The sequence below is a fragment of the Poecilia mexicana genome, unplaced genomic scaffold (genome assembly GCF_051168715.1).
Source record: "Poecilia mexicana isolate PSO_F unplaced genomic scaffold, ASM5116871v1 scaffold_14, whole genome shotgun sequence".
Taxonomy (NCBI): Eukaryota; Metazoa; Chordata; class Actinopteri; order Cyprinodontiformes; family Poeciliidae; genus Poecilia; species Poecilia mexicana.
In genome coordinates, this window is record NW_028263383.1 from 24,060,688 (window position 1) to 24,082,241 (window position 21,554).

A 21,554-nucleotide genomic window follows, 5' to 3' on the forward strand; every position below is an offset into this window, starting at 1 on the left:
TCCAGCCCTAACCCACTTTCATTTCTACTGATTTGATATTAATCATACTTGAATGCTGCTGGATTTTTGTTGGAGTAAGTCATGGAGTCTTCCAAATCTAGTAAAGATGAATAAAATGTGTAAAATATAAAGCCCAAAAATGATCGTTTTTCTGGAGTAAAAACTGTAGAAACATCTGACTTTTTGAATGTGTCTATTCAGCGAAGGATAAACGTAAGACACAAAGTATTGCACAGCTCGGTTGGTAGGGAGGGTGCACCATGTGCTAAGGCTATATTCATCTATACAATCTTTGTCCTGCATGTCTTCCCCTTCTTTCTTCTCTCTCCACCTTCTTTCATGTCAAATTGCCATTAAATAAATGTCACTAGTGCCAGAAAAATCTTTACACCAAAAACTGCTTTTTACCAGGTGTGGCTTCCTGCAGTAAAAGCCAAGGGACTAGAAATCTCTGGAACATTCTCCCGCCGCCAGGGCCACATGTACATGGACATGTCGTTCACCAACAAGGCACTGCAGCACATGAATGACTTTGCCGTCCAGTTCAACAAAAACAGGTTTGTGAACTGGAGGAGAGGAATTTTCAGGCACTAATTCACAAATGTTTGTGGGAAAGTTGCAGCTGAATAGCACCAGGTTTAGATTTCTATTCTCGTTGCAGTTTTGGTGTGATTCCCACCAGTCCTCTGCCCATTCACACTCCACTGATGCCCAATCAGAGTATCGAGGTCTCCCTGCCTGTTAACACCATTGGGCCTGTTATGAAAATGGATCCGCTCAATAATCTGCAGGTACAGGAGCATGTCCTCATAAATGCTGTTTGATCACTATCAAGTGACTTTTGGTTGATCATCATTTAGATCAGGGATGTCAAACTCATCTTCATTTTGGACCATATCAGGATAGTGAATGTTCTCATGGGGTGGTTGTGCCAAAATGTATTGATAGAACCCACTAACAAACTGCTGAAATATTAATAAGTATTTGATTATTAGTTCTTAGAAATAGGACATACAATTCAAATGTGAACTGTATGGCCTGCGGGGGGTTCAATATCAGTGGTTAAAGAGTTATTTGAGTAACAGATTAAAATATGTACAAATTAACACAAAGTCACAGAGTGAAGTAGTTTTAAATGTGGTCTTCCTCAAGGCTCAGTCCTAGGACCTAAATCATTTATACTTTACTTAAATGATATTTTTGCAGTATCCAATATTTTGAAGTTTATAATGTTTGCTGATGATACAAATGTATTTTTTTCTGGAAATAATATGGATGAAATAATAAAAGATTTAGTAAATGTTAAAGGCTTGCATATTATATATTCCTCTTTGATTTTGCCTTATTTGTCTTGCTCAGAAATCTGGGGAAATGCAAGTAAAACAAACATTGATAAATTAGTTAAGTTGGAAAAAAACAACCTCTAAGGCTTTTTTTTTTCACGGTATAAGGTGAACCAACTGAGAAACTCTTCATTCAAATTAAGCATTAAAATTTAAAGATATTGTTTCTATAAAAATACTGGAAATAATGTATAAAGCATTGAACAAAAGTCTTCCTTCTGGTATTCAGAAATTATTTAAATTGAGAGAGAATAAATATAATTTGCGAGTTTTTTTTTATCTTTGAATGTGCAAAAGAGAAGAGCCAGGTAAAGACTAGATGTGTTTCAGTTATTAGTGTGAAACTGGCATGAATTGAATGATGATTTTAAGTTATGTCCTTTCTTGGTGAGCTTTAAAAGAGCTCTAAAATTTAAATGATAACAACTTACACTGTTATGTAGATTTATATATGCATATATATGCTTAAGGAGATATCTTGGTAGGGTGTTGGGTATAAAATAGGGTAGGCAAGAATAAGCTTGGCTTCAGCCTGTTCCTTTTATGGTAAATTATGGGCTTCTTTATTGTTTTTTTGTTGTTGTTGTTGTTCTTTCCTGTGTTTAATGTGGACAATTTACCAAAATAAAGTGATTGGTAAAAAAAATAAATAAATAAAATGGTAATCATTTCACATCTTCAGTCCCACCAGGGTTATACACTTGCTTTTGTGATTTTTTTTTTCTATCAAAATCACAGATTTTGTGGCGCTAACTTAAAAATATTTGAAGGCAATTTTGCAAAATTCAACCTTATGTATAATGTTAAATGTGACTCTTCTTTTTTTTTCTTTCTCACCATGTCTATTACTAGTAACTTGACAACAAGTGAGGCTAAGGCAGTGTTGTAAAAGTAAGAAATAGTGCCACCTACTGGTGGAAGTTAGCAGTCACGTACATCTAATGTTTTTGATAATTTTGGGGGAAGATTTGCAATAAACTTACTTATATGCATTAGCATGAAAATATGCGGGGTTTGTTGATTTTTGCAAAAAATTTCCACAGTCGCAGAATCGCGACAAACTGGAGAGACCTAGTGATGTTAACATGACGTCTACAGTCTTAATCAGTGTTTCTCAACCTTTTTGGGGCCAGCGCCCCTCTATCCATTATCCAGGTCCCTTACTGCCCATCATAGAAATTCTAGCTACTTTGCACTGAATATTATTTTATTATTAATATTACTGTCACTGTTGATGTTTTGATTGTTATGGTTGTTTCTGGAGTTATTGTCAAAAATAATTTCCCAGAGAACAAAAAAGCCATGGGAATAGAAATTATTTTCACAGGCGTCTAAGAAAAATGCAATAGATATTTAACTTAAAATCGGTAGGCCTAACATCAGCCAATAAGAGTAGAAAAATATTCTTATTCTGTGCCATTTTCTAGTTGTTAAATATTCCACAAAATGACCAGATAAAAAATGTACAACAATGCAATTTTAAACTTTAAACTATTTGCAAAAAGACTGAGTTCTGCAACATTAAAACGTGGACAGAACTCCAACTATGTCAATCATAGCTTTTCTTGTCTCCAGTGTTTCTCATCAGAATATCATCCATAAAATTTCACACACGGCACTTACTGTGCAAACCAGAGCTTTCAGTGGGAAAACAAAAGTTCCAGATTGTTTTAATGTCATACAAATATGAGACAGGAACATGGATTATGTCTTTATATAGACCTGTCTATTGATTTATAGATTAATAGTTCGTTGCTGCGTTCTATGTCACGGCTCTCCTGTTTCAGAGTTTTGCGCAACGTCCGCATCGTCTTTTTTTTTTTTTATGCCATAAGGCGCGGAGCGGTCGGGAAGCGCGTATCGATGGAGAAAAACAGACCGACTCCGGTATTGTGCTCATTAAAATTCAAAAGTGCTGTGGTGCTACGGTTTCATACCAGATCACTTACAGAACCAATGTTAACTCTATAAAATGAACGCTCTCTATCGAGGTATCACCATGGAGGGATTTCTTTATTTAAATGGGCTCATTTTTCAGAGGGATACAGAGTCAGGGTATCATGACATGTTTATAAGAGTGATTTCCATGGAAGCGGGCAGCAGCCAGACGAATATTAAAACACTTTTTTAATACAAGTTGCTGCTTTGACATGATCACAGCACTGACAAAACATATGTACAAAAATCCTGAATAAGACATAAAATATTTGACATAGATGGAATGTCAGAACCCCCCTAAACACTTCTTAGAATGGGATAGATCATTAGCGAGGTATTTGTTTTCAGGGTAAAAAGGCCAGAATGAAGTTTAGGACTCTACAACTAAAAAAAGAAAAGGGTGGAATTGGCCTTCCCTGTTTACAGGAATACTACCATGCAGCCCAGCTAAGACCTTTAGTCTGTGTGTGTTCACCATCATACACTGCAGCATGGAAGGAAATAGAAGGAACGGCGATAAAAGGAATCCCAATAACAGTCCTACTTAGTGATTATAAATTACAGGAAGAACAGCAGATCCCAGAAGACTCCATAACAGGTAGTGTTCTCAAGTCCTGGCAGGAATTGGCTAAAATTTGCAGAACAGGAGATGCATCTAAAATTATGAGGTGTGTGCCTATGATTTGGATTTTATACCAGATAGAATTGATAACAGATTCAAGTTATGGATCTCAAAAGGATTAACTACCTATTATTCATTCGCTCACAAAGGGATATTTCAGAGTTTTGAAACCTTACAGAAGGATCATGGACTGGAAAAAGATGATTTTTTTTAGGTACCTGCAGGTGAGACATTATTTTAATAGAAATTTAAAGAGGTTCTGAGAAAAAGTGATTCAAGTTTCATGGGGGTATTTCTATCACTAATTAAGCCCAGATCAGACAGCAGAATTATCTCTAAATTATATAATGCTATACAACTATCTAAATATGAGAATACAGAATACATAAAGAGGAAATGGGAAAAGGAAATGAAGGTAATAATCTCACAAGAAAGCTGGGAGGAAATATGTACACAGCAGTGGGCCTCGACCGGATCAAACACATGGCGGGAGTTTTGCTGGAAAAACATCACACAATTTTTTGTTACACGCATTCGGAGACGATATCAAAGTATCGGAGATGCCTGCTGGAGTCTCTGTGGGTCTAAGGGAGCCAACCACCTCCATGTTTTTTGGGACTGCCAGGTAATAAAACCATCTTGGGAAGAGCTCCACAAACATATTGAAAATATATTCAATGTAAACGTTCCATTCAAATGTGAAACGTTGTCACTGGGCAACCTACAATTGGACTCATGGACCAATGAAGACAAAAAACTGCTGGCTATACTACTGGCAGCCAGTAAGAAAGCCATCACAAGGAAATGGCTAAAACCAGATCCACCCACTATTGATGAATGGATTGAAATTGTTTACCGGATTTATGCTATGGAAAAGATTTCTTTTTCCCTCCAAGTTGAGAAAGGAAACTTTTATACGATCTGGACCAAATGGACTGAGTATGTAAAACCAATTAGATCTGACTTCATTTGATTATTCTTGTGAATTATGTGTCCTGCCCTTTTATGTTCATGTGATTTTTATTGCTCGAGTTGGTGCAATCCCCATTTTTGTTCAATTTTGTTCATTTTTGTTATCGTTCAAAACGAAAATTAGAAACGGTCTGTAAAAGAAAATACCAGAAAGGCAGTATGTACAAAATTACTTAGACTCTCCGCTTCTATCCTCATGTACAACTTAAATGGGTAAAGCTGCAATTAACAAATGTGATGGAATTCTGTCTTTCTAAATAAAACAATAATTACAAAAAAAACAAAAAACAAAAAATATTTGAAAATCAGACAACAGGCAAGTGAATCACAGCAACATCATCAGCCAGTGTAACGCTGAACTGATGCGGTGAAGCTACCAGTAGCAGGAGCGGAGCTGCGTCAAAAGCTAACAAATACTGAAGAGAAGGAGAGCTGCCATTGATACAGTTGCAGTCAAGCATGTTTTAATGTTACACAATACAGTTTTACCAAGTTGCTCAAAGTCTAAACTGGTATTGTTGTGCATTTAAAGTGTAAAGTTTACCTTCAAGCAATCATCCCCCAGAGGAATCCCAGTGTCCTCCGTTTGTAAAAGTTTCCGCCAACGCCCCCTGCCATCCTCTGAACGTCCCCCGGGGGGCGGTACCGCCCCCGTTGAGAAACGCTGGTCTAGATCAGTGGTCCCCAACCTTTTTATTACCGTGGACCGGTCAAGACTTTTGCTGCGGAAATTTTGCTGCAGCCCGGGGGAACCGTCAGATAAGGCTTCTGCATGTTGGTGTTCCAGCTAAATCCTGAATATACCCTATTTGGGTTGTCTTGGCCTTTTTATCACAGCCTGTGAGGTTTACACTGACTGGGAACGAGAATACAACCTGCTGAATGTGACAGGTAGCCAATTAGAAAGCGCGGTGACGTAAGAACAGAGGGGAATCCTTAACAGCTGATATATCACGCAACTGAGAGTCTGGTGGATATCGGAGATGATATGTGGAAATGTTTATTATTATATGTAAAGGTCCTTATTATATATGTTTGTGTTTATTCAGTTAAAAACGTTAACTATGAAAATCATAACTCACCTCCAAATCATAGTGCAGCAAATAGAGCGGCTCCTCCCGTCATCTTTTATCCACCGCCTTTTCTTTTTGTTACGTCTTTTATCTCTTAAAATGACTCCACAAACTATCACTATTGCTTCTACATCGTCATCCGTGTTTATTTATTCTAAATTCCCATATGGTATGTTGGGGGTTTTACTGGATTATCCTCTAGAATCGGTTCATGTGGTGTGTTGCTCCAGCCGTGTGGCTGAACACGAACCGATCGAACCTGTTGTACTTTTATCAGCTCTGTGGTCACAGAGGTTTGGAGAATCGGCCAACAATTCTTAAATCTTGCCGTCCAAACCAGACTTAAGACTCACAAGCTCTACTCATCTCCTCTCGACCACTGCCCAAACACTCTGACTCTGGTTGCTATGGTAACGTTTACATATCCCTTCAAAATAAGATACAGATGCGCCACAAAACGAACATTTTACTTTTGTGAACATTTTAACTCACGATAATGACTAACGGAGCCCTGAGCTTGTTTCTCTGCAACGAGACGGTCCATCAGGGAGTGATGAGAGACAATGACACCCAAAGTGTTGCTTATATCCACAGCCTGCTTGGTCTCTACGAGGTGAAGCAGTTTGAAGCCTCATTGCCTCATTAGCAGCCGGTCGCCGCATGTTACTCAGAGCGGCTTGTAATGTGGGACTCACCTACCGGTCCGGGATAAATCCATCCTCCTGTCTCTTCTCTGGGCCTTTTCCTCTTTGCAAAGAAACTTTCCAAAGACATCTGATCTGTTTCTTACTCATTTTGCTGCTTGTGGGCTCAAAGTAACTGAGAGAATCCGGTTAAAGGGTTTTCAAAATAAAAGATCCTCCAGACTCAAATAATATATAAAACGGAAACATTTAATTATTTTTTGCACGGCCCGGTACCAATTGGTCTGCGAACCGGAACCGATCCGTGGCCCGGGGGTTGGGGACCACTGATCTAGATGATAATATAAAAAGCTATGGTGGGCTGGATTTTGTCCTTGAGTTTCACAGGTGATTTATATTGTGAAACAGCAGTTTTTGAATCTAAGGATAACTTTTATTAGATAAGAGTTATTCATTTAGCAAACTGAACTTCACTCATAAAGTAATGTGCTGGACAGAAAACAGGAAAATGTAACTTCTTATTTTTAATTTTATGTTTGAAGATGCATGTTTATTACACAGTTGTGCTCTGTAGTCTCCAAAATTGTTGTCTAATGCTCTTTCTCCTCTGTTTATTTGTCCACAGGTGGCTGTAAAGAACAACATTGATGTGTTCTACTTCAGCGTCCTCATCCCTCTGAATATATTCTTTGTTGAAGATGGAAAAATGGGTATGATTTTATCCACTTTGCTGATGCAGTGCAATAGACAGCAATACACATTGAATCATTCTTGTTGAAAATACTAAATTAATGAAGAAGTAAAAATATATACATGTTCTATAGAGTGTGGACTGAAATCATCTCTGAGATCCAGAAAGTGAAGCACAGTATAATCAAATTTTATAATTTCAAGAGATGCTTAAAGATAGCCAGAAATTTCAATCTTATCTAATTTAAAAGTAATAATTAACTCTTATGTGTACGCCTTGCCTAAAATGGTAAGAAAACCTACATCTTCCTTAGAAATGTTGGATCATCTTATAAAGTAATCAAGATCTATATTGATGACTGTGTCTTATTGTTTTCAGAGCGACAGGTGTTTCTGGCGACCTGGAAGGACATTCCCAATGAGAATGAACTCCAGTACCAGATCAAAGATTGTCACCTTAATGCTGGTAGGCACTGCCATCCATGTTTTGTTTGCATTTTAGTTCTTTGCACATTTTGAGTTTTATAGTAAATACTGGAGGCCCTTTATCAAAGATGCACTGAACAGAGTTTTGCAGCTGATTTCAAACACTAGTTCTTGCTAGTTCAGCTTATGCCGACTCAATGTTTCAGGGTTTTTAGCAAAATTAGCTTAAGATGTCTTTATCATGTTAAGTTGCATTTCCATTGACCTTAAAAGTTAGCAAATTGGAATTGTGCAAATTTTCTTAATGAAAACATACCGATTTTGAAAGAACGTTTGTTGGTAAAAAGTTTTTGCTCTTGGATAAGGTGGTTTTTCAACTCTTTTAAAAATAGTGTATTTAAAACTAGTCCAATGGAAACGGTTCTTTCGCATCACACAAGTCATGTAATCAACAAGCAGATGTTACTCCTGAAGGAAAAGACAAAGAAGATGATGTGGAGGGGATGGCGCAGTACGTTCTTTGATGACATTGCGTGAACAAACTTATTGATGTGTAATTTTAATTATGTTTCTTATTTGTAGGAAACACCACAATTGCAAAATTGTGTTTTTTCTACTTTAGTGGAATATCAGCGGTTTTGCGCACATTTAGAATGGAAGCACAGCTATGTGTTGGTCATTGGCGCGGTTAGCATTAATACCGGCAAACTTGAGTCTCTGCATTTTCTCAAGAACAGCGATATCTGTCGAGGTTCAGGTTTTAGCTGTTTCTATGGCTCAGTTCACTAGAACCAAAAAAATGTTTGGTCAGCAGGCCTCTCCACAACTGGAAGATGTTCTCAGCCAGTTTGCTGGCGCAGGGAGAAAGAAGAGGGCGACTCGTTTAGAGATTAGAAAAAGATCGGGTTTTTGATCTGGTCGCTGGTCAGGGCCGATCAACCTGAAACTCCACCGAGTGTAATCAATAACTGATTTCTCTGTGAATCTCTAAGACTTACATTAACAGCAGATTTAAAGCTTGAATTCTTCTGTGGTTTTACTGATCCTGAATTTTTAAGATATTCTGCTCAGTTCCTGTCTTAATTCTTCATTTGTCATATAATGCCATTTTTATGTCCTGTCTCGTGTTAAGTCTAAAATCTTACTTTCTGATTTTTCTTCTTTCACCCACATGCTCACCTTTGGATACTTTGTTTTTTATCTAATCTGTTCAACTTCTTTGTTTTTGTTTCATGTAGAAGGGCTGTTAATTGTGCCGTTTCTCTCACAGCCATAAAAGCCCATGGTGGCTTGCAATATGAGGTAGACTTAGAACCTTGTGATCTGAAGGTTGCTAATAGATATTCAATAAAATCCTCTAAGAGCTAGTTGACCCTGTAGCAGTAGATGAATTTTGACAAAATGTTGGTTTACTTAGTTGTTTTAGCCTCTTGTTTTTGTGTATGTGTTTATTTCCTTAGTTTATTATTACTTCAAGCTTCATAAGTTAAGATATTTCATAATATGGACTGATTTTGATTCTGGTCTTACAGACACAGTGTCTGGCAAACTACAGAATAACAACGTCTACACCATTGCCAAAAGAAACGTGGAAGGCCAGGACATGCTGTACCAGTCACTCAAGTTGACCAATGGCATTTGGATCCTGGCTGAGCTCCGCATTCAACCAGGGAACCCCAATTATACGGTACAGAATACATGTACATGTCATACAGAGATTTATTTTTAGGAACTGATTTGTATTTCCTGCAAAGTAATTTGTTAATTTTTGATTAGCGATGCTGCATATAAACCAACCGTGAAGGTCTAACCTGAAAGAAGCAGCAAAGTACTCGTATGTCTGTGTTGTTCTTTTTGTAAAAAGTAGTAGATTCCTACTATAAATGTACTGATTTGTGTTTCTAGAAAAGGGTCGTAAGTATTTGCCTACTTTGGATATCTGCAGCTGGCGCAGCACAAACACTGGGGGTCCACTGTATTTGTTTCTTTTCAAGTTTTACTATTTATTCTAAAAATAGTTTTTGTTCCTTCTCTAGTTCTGGCTCCTTCCTTTCTGTTTTACAAATGAACTAAGCTATAAATACAGAACCCCCTCCCCCTAAAAATAGATGTTAAAATGATATTGTTACTTTTTTCTTCTTTTTCTCCCCAGCTCTCTCTGAAGTGTCGGGCTCCTGAAGTCTCTCAGTACATCTACCAGATGTATGACTCCATCCTGAAAAACTGAGCTCATGGCTGCTCTCCTCCTTCCTGGAAAGTGGCTGTTTATTTTCTGTGCTTATAACCAACTGCCAGAACAAGAGAATTAAAAAAGTAAATGAGAAATAATAATCTGAAATGTTAGGTGCATTTTCACTTTGAAAAGTCATTTTCAATCAGTTGAAATTATTGTGGTTGACATATTTGCATTTTCCGTTGTTTTGGCAGTCTGGAATCGATGACTGTCTCTCAGTACACTCCCTGTTTATGCTTGTGTCCTAGTAAAAACACATTAATCATTCCATCCTTAACTCAGTGTTCATGTTGTGATTGATGGTGAAACTGTCCTGAGAAAGCTTCAGTGATGCCATTTTTTGTTTCCACTGCTTTAAATCTTTCTTTCTTTTGGATCTGCATGTAAAATACTATAGTTGCTTAATTGCTTGCCATTATTTTTAGTGAAGCATCACAAGAATTACAGTACACACACAAAGCACATATTAAATAGGTTCACCAAAAAAGTGTGTCAAGCATTTAGAGGCAAACAGTAATGTTTTTTACTTGTAGAAAACATAAATTGTTGCAAAATGGCAAATGGTAGAGAACATGAAGAACTGAATTGAATAAGATCTCGACCTCCAAGTCAGATTTATTGACTACAACTGGGTGTTTGGTGCTTGTTCTCTATTGCCATGTGTTTGATCTAAATAGTGATGAATCAAAAGTTAGTTTTTATGCATATGATGTTTAGATTATATACCTCATATCGAACTTTTGTCCAGCAGCCTGTTAGTAATTTCAGCGTTTAGTTCATGCCTGATAAACATCTTTAATCTAAAAGACAAAAAGCACCCTCTTAATTTGACCATTAAAATAATCACAGTAGCTGTTTTCCCCATACATTTTCATTATAAATATTGTTTAAATGCCTTGTTTTTCCCTCCAAGCATCTGTGCATGGCTTTGACATAATTTGTTATTCCGAGTTCATCAAGTATCTACCTCCATGTTTTCTTTTCTTTGTTTCTGTAATGTTGCATTATTTATCCTTTTTCTCTTTTGAATTCTGATCCTGTTGTATTCATGCCAGTTTAAGGTTGTAACAAACCAGCCAAAATCCAGCTCACAGGACCAAGTGTTCACTGAACTGAAATGCCAGGTTTACGTTTTAATAATGTCTTGTCCTCATGAACTAATATCGGCATTGTGTGGTTTTTGCACCCTCAGGCACAGAGCTGTAGTGTGGTACAATAGTTATTAGTGTATGTTGTGTAGCGAATACAAAGCTTTTATCACACTGAAATTTAAATAAAGAATTCCCTCTATCTATTCCACAAATGCAGATGAATTTTACAGTTTTATTTATTATATCTGCTTTTTGCCTTTACACATTGAAATATATGTGAGACAAACTGGGTAATTTTACATTAAATCTTTTTGAAAATCAAGAAACTAAAATGAATTAGGATAACTTTAACACTGTCTTGCATGGATCCGTTGTGGCAGTGTTTCAAAGCCCAATTAGCTTTGGTGGAGCTGGCAGTTCATCAGTCTCAAAATCTGAACTTTGTAAGTTCAACCCTCACACAGGGCATGTGTTTTGGATTTCCTCTCCTGAGTTCACAAGCTGCTCAAGCCTTTGCCATGTGACTTGTAATGGAAAATTTTATAATGTATTCTTCTGCTCTTGATATTTCTACATAATCTTATCATGAGATTGGTGAAGCTGCTCTCGCATACACTTCTACAGTGTCGTATAACGGCAGGGGAGAGCTCCTTGATCCTGGACACTATCTAGTGTTACTTCCCCAGCATAGGACTCATCTGCCCTCTTTTGCATGAAAGAACAACCTCCTTTCCTTAACAATAGACAAATGACCAGACCATCTGTGTTGGGCTCCACAGAATTCTTGGTACATCACAATCTGATTCACACCTCTCATCCAATCAAGTCTCTCTTCTCTGACCAGAACCTATAAAAGGAAGCCAGATCCACTGTTGGTCAGAGCAGACTTGACAGACTCCTTTGACTCTGTATTTCTGTTCTCACCTTGCAAGGTTTTAATACATTTCTTCTTTCTTCCCATCCAGACTCTTGATAAAGTAATTTCTTCCATGACAGTTTCCACATCAGTCGTGGTCCGACATGACAGACGGATTTTATTGTCATTCAATTCTACATTTAAAAATGTACATATTGAAAGAAATTTTGTTGCTAGACTCCAATAATAAGTAATAAAAGTATCAATATAAATGTATACAACAAAAGATTAAATTAATCTTAATAGTCTTATGGCATGAGGAATGAAGCTGTTGTGGAATCTGGTTGTTCTGCATTAGAAGCTGCTGAATCTTTTCCCAGAGGGCAGCAGGGAGAACCAATCATGGTGATGGTGGAAGAGGTCTTCTGTGATTGGCTGAGCCCTGGACAGGGAGCGACTGGGAGCGGTGTCAAGGATGGAAGGAAGCTCAGTCCCTGACCTCACCACTCTATACGTTGTCAGAGGTGTTACATGCTCCAAACCTTAGAGATACTGCTGGTCAGTATGCATCATTGATGAGGAAGGGCGTGTGACTTGGCTGATTTTTCCTGAAATCAACAATTTCTTTTAACATTCAGGATTAGATGGTTTGTATCACACCAGTCCACCAGATGTTTCACCTCCTCTCTGTAGGCCAGATGAGACCAACCATTGTTGCATTATTTGCATACTTTAAGACATGGTTCATACTGAATCTGGCATGGCAGTCATGGGTCATCAGGGTGAAGAGCAGTGAGCTCAGTACACAGGCCTGGGGGGAGCCAGTGCGGGGGAGATGACCCTTGAAGTATTTTTCCCAACCCTCACAGGCCCTGGACAGACCTAGTCTGTCTGCGAGGAAATCCAGCAGCCAGTTGCACGGGGGGAGTTGAGCCCAAGGGGAGCTGGTCGGCTCACCAGGTGCTGAGAGATGATTTTGTTGAATGCTGACACACAGGGGGTCAGACCGTCAGTTCTTGAAACTCCCCACAAAAAAAGCCCTCATAAAAATGAACCTGCTGGACAGCAAACAAGGTAAGAAGCTGGCTGTGCCTGATGGAACCTGTCTCTTACAACCACAGAAAAAACAGTGACAGATTAGTGCAGTAGTTTCCAAACATTTTCTGGACGTCCCCCCCTATGGATTACAAATAGCTGTCTAGTTGAGCACGTGTGTGAGCGGGGGAGGGGGGAAGATTCTTAGAGATTCCCTGTCTCTAAGAACAGGGGGGCGGGGACTTTTGGGGGGGTAAACTGAATGTATGTAGCTGAACATAGACAACATCAGTAGCCTATAGGCTACGTAAGATTAAGATGCTGTATTGATATTAGCTAGTCATCTTTTAGCTAACATTAGCTAGTCATCTTTTAGCTAACATTAGCTAGTCATCTTTTAGCTAACATTACCTGCATCCAGCAGCTTTACTCAACTCAGTCTGTTAGTTTGGAGGGAAAAACTGTGAAAAGTTCTTTGCGTTTTGCTGGTTTGCTGCCGTGATTCTAACACACCTGTAGCTCCGCCCAGCAGCAGCAGGTCTCCTTCACAGGTGGAAACCCAGCGCGAGCGTCGTAGCGCTCATGTTGCGTTTAAAGGCGACTCGGAAAAACAGGTTACGACATGTTAACAACGAATTAAACAGTTTTAACTGCTGATAAAAGTGACAGGGGACACAAATATGGGAAGTGTGGAAGCCTCTACTGTATCAAACTGACATAGGAATAACAGAGAGTTGGCCATTCTAAGGTAAAAACCCAGCGCATACAGTGTTCATGTTTTTTTGTTTTTTTTTCATCCAGAAGGCTTCCCGCGTCCCCCTCCCCTGTACACCCCTGCACGGCGCCCCCCCTAGGGGGCGCGTCCCACAGTTTGGGAACCTCTGGATTAGTGGATAAGACCAAGCTAGCATGTTGCCTACTTATATCAATGATAAATTATTCTTCCATCAAGCGCAGCCAGTTTATCGTTAACATTTCTAAGTTAACTTTTGAAACAAATGACTTGATTTAATTGTTTCTTAATTAAAGAAAAAACAAACAAACCTGTAAATCTGAGGTGTTTGGTGTGAGTCAACAAAAGATTTTCTTTAACATTTTTAAGACAACATGCCTTTTTATATTTCAATGGTGATTTGTTGAGTATAGTTGATAAATCACAGCTCTAAAGTGAAAATCTGGTTAGATTTCTTTTACTTGATTGTCAATCTACTATATATATATCTATGTATTACAAAGTACATGAAACACATCTCCACAAAAGCTATTCCAAGTTCTATTTTCTAAGCTTTCCATTAACATTTTCCAACCCATTGAGTTTCCATTGAAAGTAACAAACATCCTCTCACAAAAGCTACGTCAGCACCCCAGTGACATCCATTGTGTGCGTGTGTGTGTGTGTGTGTGTGTGTGTGTGTGTGTGTGTGTGTTTTTATACAAGCACGTAGGACCTTTTTCTAGTGTAATCACATACCTAAATTTTTTATAGGAATCATTATTATACCAAATTCCCCTAATGTGGTATAATAGTTTGAGCTATGGTATAGATTATGTCTGTCTTAAGGTTGAAGCTTTTAGCATACTTGTAGTTCTCAATGTTCAGACAAGTGTTGGGCTTTGGCACAAGTAGAGAGACTGACATGAAAATCTATTCAAAATCCTAAATAAAGTCCTAGAATTTGTGTGTCCTACAGCACAAAACTACAAAAAATATTTTTGTGAATAATTTTTTTAAGCTTAGTTTACCTCTAAGCTAAATGTAATTTACCACTTTAAATACAAATAAGAAAACTCCAGCACACTGACACTTTACTCTCTGCTTGTTAAATATTTTTTCTGCTCTTTACATGTTTATATATTAAATGGTTGAATGAATTTTGGTTTGTTTTATACATGGAAAACAATACTTTTGTTTTCTTGCTTTATACATCTTTCTTTATCTGTGCTCCATTCATTTAAACATTTGCAAATAAATGATCCATTTTGTATCCAATTTCCTGCCTTTCTGTTGCAAAGGAGATTCACTCTGAGCAACATTATTCCAACCATTTAGAGGGCTAACATTATGCCATTTTTTTTAGATTTGCATTATGTGTATAATGTTATTCCCTCATCAACAACATGGAGAGTTGCCTTGATTCTTTACCTGTTTGAGAAATCATTTAAGCTCCAGGGAAGCTATTCAGCTGTGCAAAATGCCTGGGTGGCTGCAGTTTCTGTGCTTCTGAGCTTCAGCCTCACAGAGCACCTTTTACCTCACTCAGTTCCTTCAAACTAGTCAGCAGAATTTATTAAACATCTGGAGGAACGGCGAACTGCTGAGCTCATTATACGAGCTACTATTCAGTGAAAACATTGTTAAAGTGTTAATCGAGGAGCGATGTGATGATATCCTGAATTTGAGAAAGAACAGGAATTTTTAAAGAGATAGAGATCCCATTTCAAGGCATTAAATTATGAAGTCAAATTTCTTATGTCATATTTGATATCTGCAGCATTTTTCTAATAACTAAAGGTAACACAGTTACTTGATTGTACTATAAAGTGGCACTAGGTACCTGGAAAATACTTAATACTGTCCCTTTAATAAATTCTTGAAGTAAAAATTTGTTGTAGAAGGCAAAAATCCTATTTCACTGGTCCATTGTGTAGACTAATCCTTCACTAATCTAGTGTAAATAAATCGTAATTTGTTTTTTCCAATTAACCTAAAAAATGCAGTGAGGACATGAAGAAAGCATTATTGGTGGTCCTTATGATCTGAAGGTAAGGTGAAAAGATTCTTAATAAAACTACTAAATAAACAGTTTTTGAAGCAACTAATCCCAATCATTTCCATCTTTAAGTCCTAATTGTATTTGTATCTTGTTCACTTTGTCAGACCAGAAAGGAAAAATAACACAAACACTGATCAGATGAAAACTGATTAGAAATCCAAACTTGGAAGGGATTGGATTCAACTTGTTTGACTTCAGCAGATGGAGCAGAAGGTTATTAGCAGATCAATATTTGTCAGTATGAGGTGATTGGATTATTTTGGCTCATTAGCTCTTGTTTGCTTTAGTAAGTGCTGAAACCACTCAGTTAGAAATACAAAGTGGTACTGAGCACATGCTGACCAGCAGCTTAGTTCACAGACGTCACACCATCATTATAGTTTCTAAGTCTTTTTGGACTAAGTCAGACTTACATTTATTTGTTTACATAAAACAAGTGACATGAAGAATGTTTTTCTTTTTGTTTTTATCATGAACTTATGCCTTGAATTGCTTCATCAGATGCATGTTTCCATTGTAAAACTAAAGAACTGAGAAAGTGGGGTTGGGCTTGTGTTTGAAGAAGTGTTGGGTTATAAAAGGAGGCGACTCCTTTCATTCTGCCTCACACCAACCAGCTCTCAGCTGCCTCTGCTCTTCGTCTTCATCAGAACTTCACGTCCTCCTTAGACTCCTGACAAGTGAGTGATTCTTCTCCACCTCTCCAGATGACCTCCTCTTTGTTTTGCTGCTCTTGTCTAAAGAATCTGTCTGTGTGTCTTCAGTTCTCCTCCAGCATGGCAGCACTGTGGCTCCAGTCCTTCTCTCTGCTGGTCTTACTGGTTGTATCGTGGCCCGGCTCCCAGGGCGTCGCACCGCCGCAGCATCTATGCGGTTCTCACCTGGTTGATGCTCTCTACCTGGTCTGTGGGGACAGAGGCTTCTTCTACAGCCCCAAGAGGGATGTGGACCATCTCCTGGGTGAGACATCAAAACTTTACCACTTTTATTTGTTGGAGGAAAAAAAAAAAATTCCCCAGCTTTTTAAGTAAAGAAACAAAATAGTAACTCTAAAATCTCTGAGCAGGACTTTTGTGTTGGAAATCACATTTTTGAACAGTAATTTGACTCTTTTATGTGCAGTGTTTTTTTAATCTCTTTATTTTTGTGAATATGTTATCTGTTTTAAACATGTTTTGTTCCAAGCAAGCTTTTCAAGGGGTTTATTCCTTGTTGCCATGCATATATTGTGTAATTATTCTGGTCATCTGTGACTCTTTCTCTTATAGTCACCTACCTAAAATAATGACCTAATTCTTTTTTTTTTGCCAAAATCACCTTTGGCGAAAAACGACAACAGCAATTAGTAGAGAAAAGTGACAATATTCTTATCTTTGCTCTTCTTTGTGGTCTTCTGAACCCTTTATTTAAACTAAGCCTTCAAATTGTGAATCCATTTTGTCCCACTCAGGTTGGGATGTTCAGTTCTGCTTCCTTCTTGTGTTGGATTCTAAAATATATGTTATTTTCTTTATATATTGTTATTATTTATATGATAGGTGACTGTTACCTTTTTTAATACTAATCAACAACATGCTCCCCCCCCCCGGTGTTTCAAGTCAATGATTTCCTATTTGAACTCTTTCTTCTCTTTGTTGTTGCTCCTCCAGGGTTCCTCCCTTCAAAGACAGGCACAGGATCGACTCACGGCGGTGAGAACGAGGTGGCTGAGTTGGCCTTTAAGGACCAGATGGAGATGATGGTTAAGAGGACAGGCATCGTTGAGCAGTGCTGCCACAGGCCCTGCAGTATCTTTGACCTGCAGAACTACTGCAACTAATCGGCATGCAGACAGTCCAGGTGGAGCCAGTGACTGAGCGCAGCTTGATTTGTTGGTTAATTTAGAGTGAACCCCATCCCAGCAGCGTGGATCTCTTCTGGAGAACCGTCTGCAGTCAACGACATGCTGAGAGATGGATTATTTTTGCAAGAAAATAAAGTTTTATGATTTGAGACAACATCAGGGTATGTGTGTTTTCTTATATGGACTTTTTACTTAAAATAATCTGTAAAATGTGTCCATCAAATATTCTTGCAGGTAATATTTATTAGCATCCCTGGTAAGAAATATGGAAAAAAAAGACGTTGTTTTTTTTCTTTTTCTAATCATTATTTACAAACTCCCACCTTAAATTTGAGAAAATCTAGAATAATGCTTTTTTTCTTTTTACTTTATGTGAAATCTTGCTTTATCTCATAATGTGTGCAATCCCCCTTATGCCAACATGACAGCACTTGGATTTCACTGATAACATACAATGTTGGACTTTATGACTCTTATCCATTCCTCCTTGGCCAATTTCTGTACATCATCCTGTGTTTTCTATGCTTTATTTTGCAATTGGCTGCCCAATACCCAAACAGTCACATATATTCCCACAATAATGCCTATGTTGTAAAAACAAAATTCAACAATGAGCATATCTCTGACAAATTTCTGACAGAGCTTGCAAGATTTTGCAGTTTGACACTATTCACTCTAAGAAGGTCAGGGTTTATAGACGAGAATAAAGCCCACAGCATCATACATCCATGACCAAACGTAACCGTAGGCATAAGGGCCATTTCCAAACATCTAATCTTTTTCTTATACCAAATTCACCTAAAATGTTGAAAAGCTCAATCTTGGTCTCAACTGACCAAAGCAGACGGCTCTGTGTCTGGGTCTAGTGGAAATTCAACCTGTTTAAGTTTTTATGATGTTGGGACAGAAAATACATCTTTCCAGATAGAATAGAATATTTTATTGATCCCCAAGGGGAAATAGCTTATTTGTTATTTGTTGACAAGCTACTCCATCTAGAGTGTCAATACAAATATAACCATAAAAGAATAAAATATAAAGTTTATGATCTATGCATATATATCCTGTTCCTTAGTCTTTGTCAGGTTGAGCTGCAGGTGGTTCAGCCTACACCATCTGACAGAGTTACATATAGCATTTATTGTTATTGTACAGAAGCACAACAAGATTAGTTTCAGTACAGACCATCCAGCTTGTCAGCGATGAAGGCCTGGGATCTGGTTTCTGTTCTGATGCATTTGTTTACTTCCGTTACAGAGAGCCAGATATTTTCTAACCTATTGTCTCATTATGATTTTGTCAATATTTCTAAAATGTATAAATTTAGCACCGTAAAATCTGCTCATCCAATAGATTTGACATCTCAAAATGTTGACATCTCCAGTCTGAGGCCAGGGTGGTTTTACAGTCAATAGAAACTCAGAGTTCTTGAAAAGGTTACAATAGTTTGAGTAAGCATAAATTTCTGAAAGTTTGCATACAGTAAAAACCTCAAAGTGCATCTTAAAAACAAAAACCTGCAACGTTGTTCATTTATGCTTTCTTGATGCCCCCTGGCGGTTGCAAGATAGACTGACATTAAGACAAGCTCTTTAATCATTAGTCTAAAGCTGTGGTACAAGAAACAAGAAACAAATGGAACTTAGGCTACCAATGGTGGCAAGAAAAGGTACTAATCATGAAAAAATGATTTCTTCATTGACAAACTTCTCAAAAAAAAAAAAAAAAAAAAAAAAACAGTGTAGTGACAAACTGTTTACATTTTTCAATATAAATTTTTGGAGTATTTATATTTATGTATTTGTAGTGATTCTTGAGAATAGGGACAAAACAGGTTCTATGGATAAAGCACAAAATTTTAATAAAATATACACAAAATATAATTTTTTCAAATATCTGACTAAACTAACCTGGGTCATGTGAGCACAACAATGGATATTTTCCAGGTATTTGGTAAATATTTTTTTATTTTAAACATTGTAGTCGGTGGATGATGCCTGTAAAAGCCCTTGTCCAGGAGTAGAACTCAATACATTCTTATAGTTTAAAACAATTAAAGAAATACAAAAATTATATATTATGACAATTAAGTATAAGTAGTCATATAAATAATTATAGAGGTATCAATAAATTGAATTAAAAATCATTTTTATATCTTTTCCAACTCCGTTGAAATTTGTCCCTAGTTTTTATCAACACCGTCAGAAATGAAAAGAATGTAAAAAAATCAGGCATTATTGGGGGGCACCAGAACTTCTGAGGACCCCATGACGTCGTCTTTTCTCTTCCTTTGCTAGGAGGGCTAGTTAGCTCCGGTTAGCTTAAGTTATTCTTTAGTTTTTTCTTCTGTTTTATTCCTAAGTTGCTTGTCACAACCATGATGTATCAACTCCATAACTGACAATTTACAAAACTTTGATGAAATTTTGTGAAATAAAAGCTTCATTTTGGTATAATGTAAATATTTCATGGACCTGACGAGCTACAATATGGCCTCCTTCAGAATAACATCATATAAATTGAGGTAGTTTGGCTTTTTTTCAACTCCGTCAGAGTTTTTCTGACTCTTTCAGTGAAATTGTTGTCAAATCTCACTTAAATGTGCAACTAATTCATTTTAATGTATTTCACATGAATTGCATTACTTCACATGTACCAAGTTTTTCATTTTATTCACTAGTTTGTCACCACCTTCAGTTCTGTGTCAACTCCGTCAGATGGCCTTTTTGTTGTTTTTGGTTTTAAATAATATTTCTTTTGTTTCTTGAGAAGCATTTGTCTGTAAAATGAGTAAAAGTATCACTAATGGGGTCATTAAAAAATTATTTTATATTTATTTTTGTCAGATGGTGATGACAAAGTCCTGGGTCAAGTCCATTAAAGATGTAATTTTTAAAAAAATGTTGCAACTAGGAACCTGCACCTTAGCATCTTTACATCTCCAAAAGATTATTTGTCATATTTGCATACATAAAGTTGAGAAATAATAAAAAAAAATTGGGAAAATTAAATTTTTTGTCCCTATTGTCAAGAATCACTGATTTATGTGTCCTATTAATACAGGACACCCAGTTCATATCCAATGTATAAATTTGTGGGCCCACCTTACCTCATCTGTACAGACTGGTAGAACAATTTCACACTGATTTTGACTCAATAGGTCACATGACCTAGAAGCTATTGAAGAGAAATATTAATTTAAACATAAAAAAATAGGTAACAAAAATAAACATTTAGTTAAAATAGAATAAAAATGCATGTGCCTCATATATACAGTTTAGTACAACAATTACACACTGATTTCTAGTCAATGTGTCACACAATATAGAAGCTATTGAAGAAAACATTATATTTTTAACATTAAAGTTATTTAAAATATTGAATATGATTTGACATTTTAATAGAGGGTAGTGTGTCTCATGTAAAAGCATGAATTACCACTTTTTTGTGTCAGTTGGTCACAAGGCATTTATTAACATTTGTTTGACAGGAGTGTTTGGTTCAGAAGTTTGTTGACAGTCTCTAAGTGAACCTCCGAGCGCTGAGGGAGCTGGAGAACGGCTGGCCGAAATTAGCGTTCATAAATCGGATCAACCTTGAGCTAAACGCTGCTTACTGGGCAGATATTGGAATATCCAATATCCAACTCGAAACTAACTTCACTGCATTCAGTAACACAATAAAACCATCAGGATAAAGTTTGTTTTGATCTGTAGCCTGTAAAGATGGCACCCAGCGACTGCACGAGACCTAAACGCCCCACAACGTCTGACACAGTGACGTTGGTTCCAAAGCTCTATTGGCCAATAGTAGAGGAGCTGGAAGGCAGATCTCCGCATTAACATAAAGATAGAAAAGTAAAAACAGGAGAGGAGAAGAAGCAATGGCAAAAGAACGAGGGCTTGTATAAGGAAAAGACAAAACAAAAATATTTACTTTTCTTGACCAAAACGCATGTTTAGGGGAAATGAAAAAGAAAATATATACATTTGTTGACGGAAACTCATATGCAAG

The 21,554-nt window shown here is 37.2% G+C and overlaps 2 protein-coding genes across 4 annotated transcripts in view; both read left to right on the top strand.

Moving 5' to 3' along the window:
• ap2b1 (adaptor related protein complex 2 subunit beta 1) overlaps positions 1 to 11,244 on the top strand; it is a 28,584-nt gene extending 17,340 nt beyond the window's left edge. For both annotated transcript variants that reach the window (XM_088012391.1, XM_088012392.1), the window contains 6 exons: positions 412 to 557; positions 662 to 791; positions 7,218 to 7,302; positions 7,662 to 7,748; positions 9,241 to 9,395; positions 9,861 to 11,244. In XM_088012391.1, the coding sequence (XP_087868517.1) occupies positions 412 to 557; positions 662 to 791; positions 7,218 to 7,302; positions 7,662 to 7,748; positions 9,241 to 9,395; positions 9,861 to 9,935 (678 nt within the window). In that variant the 3' untranslated portion in view covers positions 9,936 to 11,244. The remainder of the gene's footprint in view (positions 1 to 411; positions 558 to 661; positions 792 to 7,217; positions 7,303 to 7,661; positions 7,749 to 9,240; positions 9,396 to 9,860) is intronic.
• A 4,946-nt stretch (positions 11,245 to 16,190) lies between these two features.
• ins (preproinsulin) lies at positions 16,191 to 17,694 on the top strand. 2 transcript variants are annotated; one of them, XM_014974714.2, is made up of 3 exons: positions 16,191 to 16,377; positions 16,462 to 16,657; positions 17,347 to 17,694. In XM_014974714.2, the coding sequence occupies exons 2-3, from the start codon at positions 16,474 to 16,476 to the stop codon at positions 17,514 to 17,516; spliced, it is 354 nt and encodes a 117-aa protein (XP_014830200.1). In that variant the 5' UTR covers positions 16,191 to 16,377; positions 16,462 to 16,473; the 3' UTR covers positions 17,517 to 17,694. The 2 variants fall into 2 exon arrangements, with proteins under 2 accessions (XP_014830200.1, XP_014830199.1); XM_014974713.2 differs by lacking the exon at positions 16,191 to 16,377 and having other exon boundaries at positions 16,405 to 16,657.
• Positions 17,695 to 21,554: the final 3,860 nt, after the last annotated feature.

Excerpts from the sequence above, each read along its gene's own strand:
- ins (XM_014974713.2), top strand. The coding sequence starts at position 16,405 with ATGACCTCCTCTTTGTTTTGCTGCTCTTGTCTAAAGAATCTGTCTGTG. Across the intron at positions 16,658-17,346 it reads GGATGTGGACCATCTCCTGG|GGTTCCTCCCTTCAAAGACA; the intron begins GTGAGACATCAA and ends TTGCTCCTCCAG.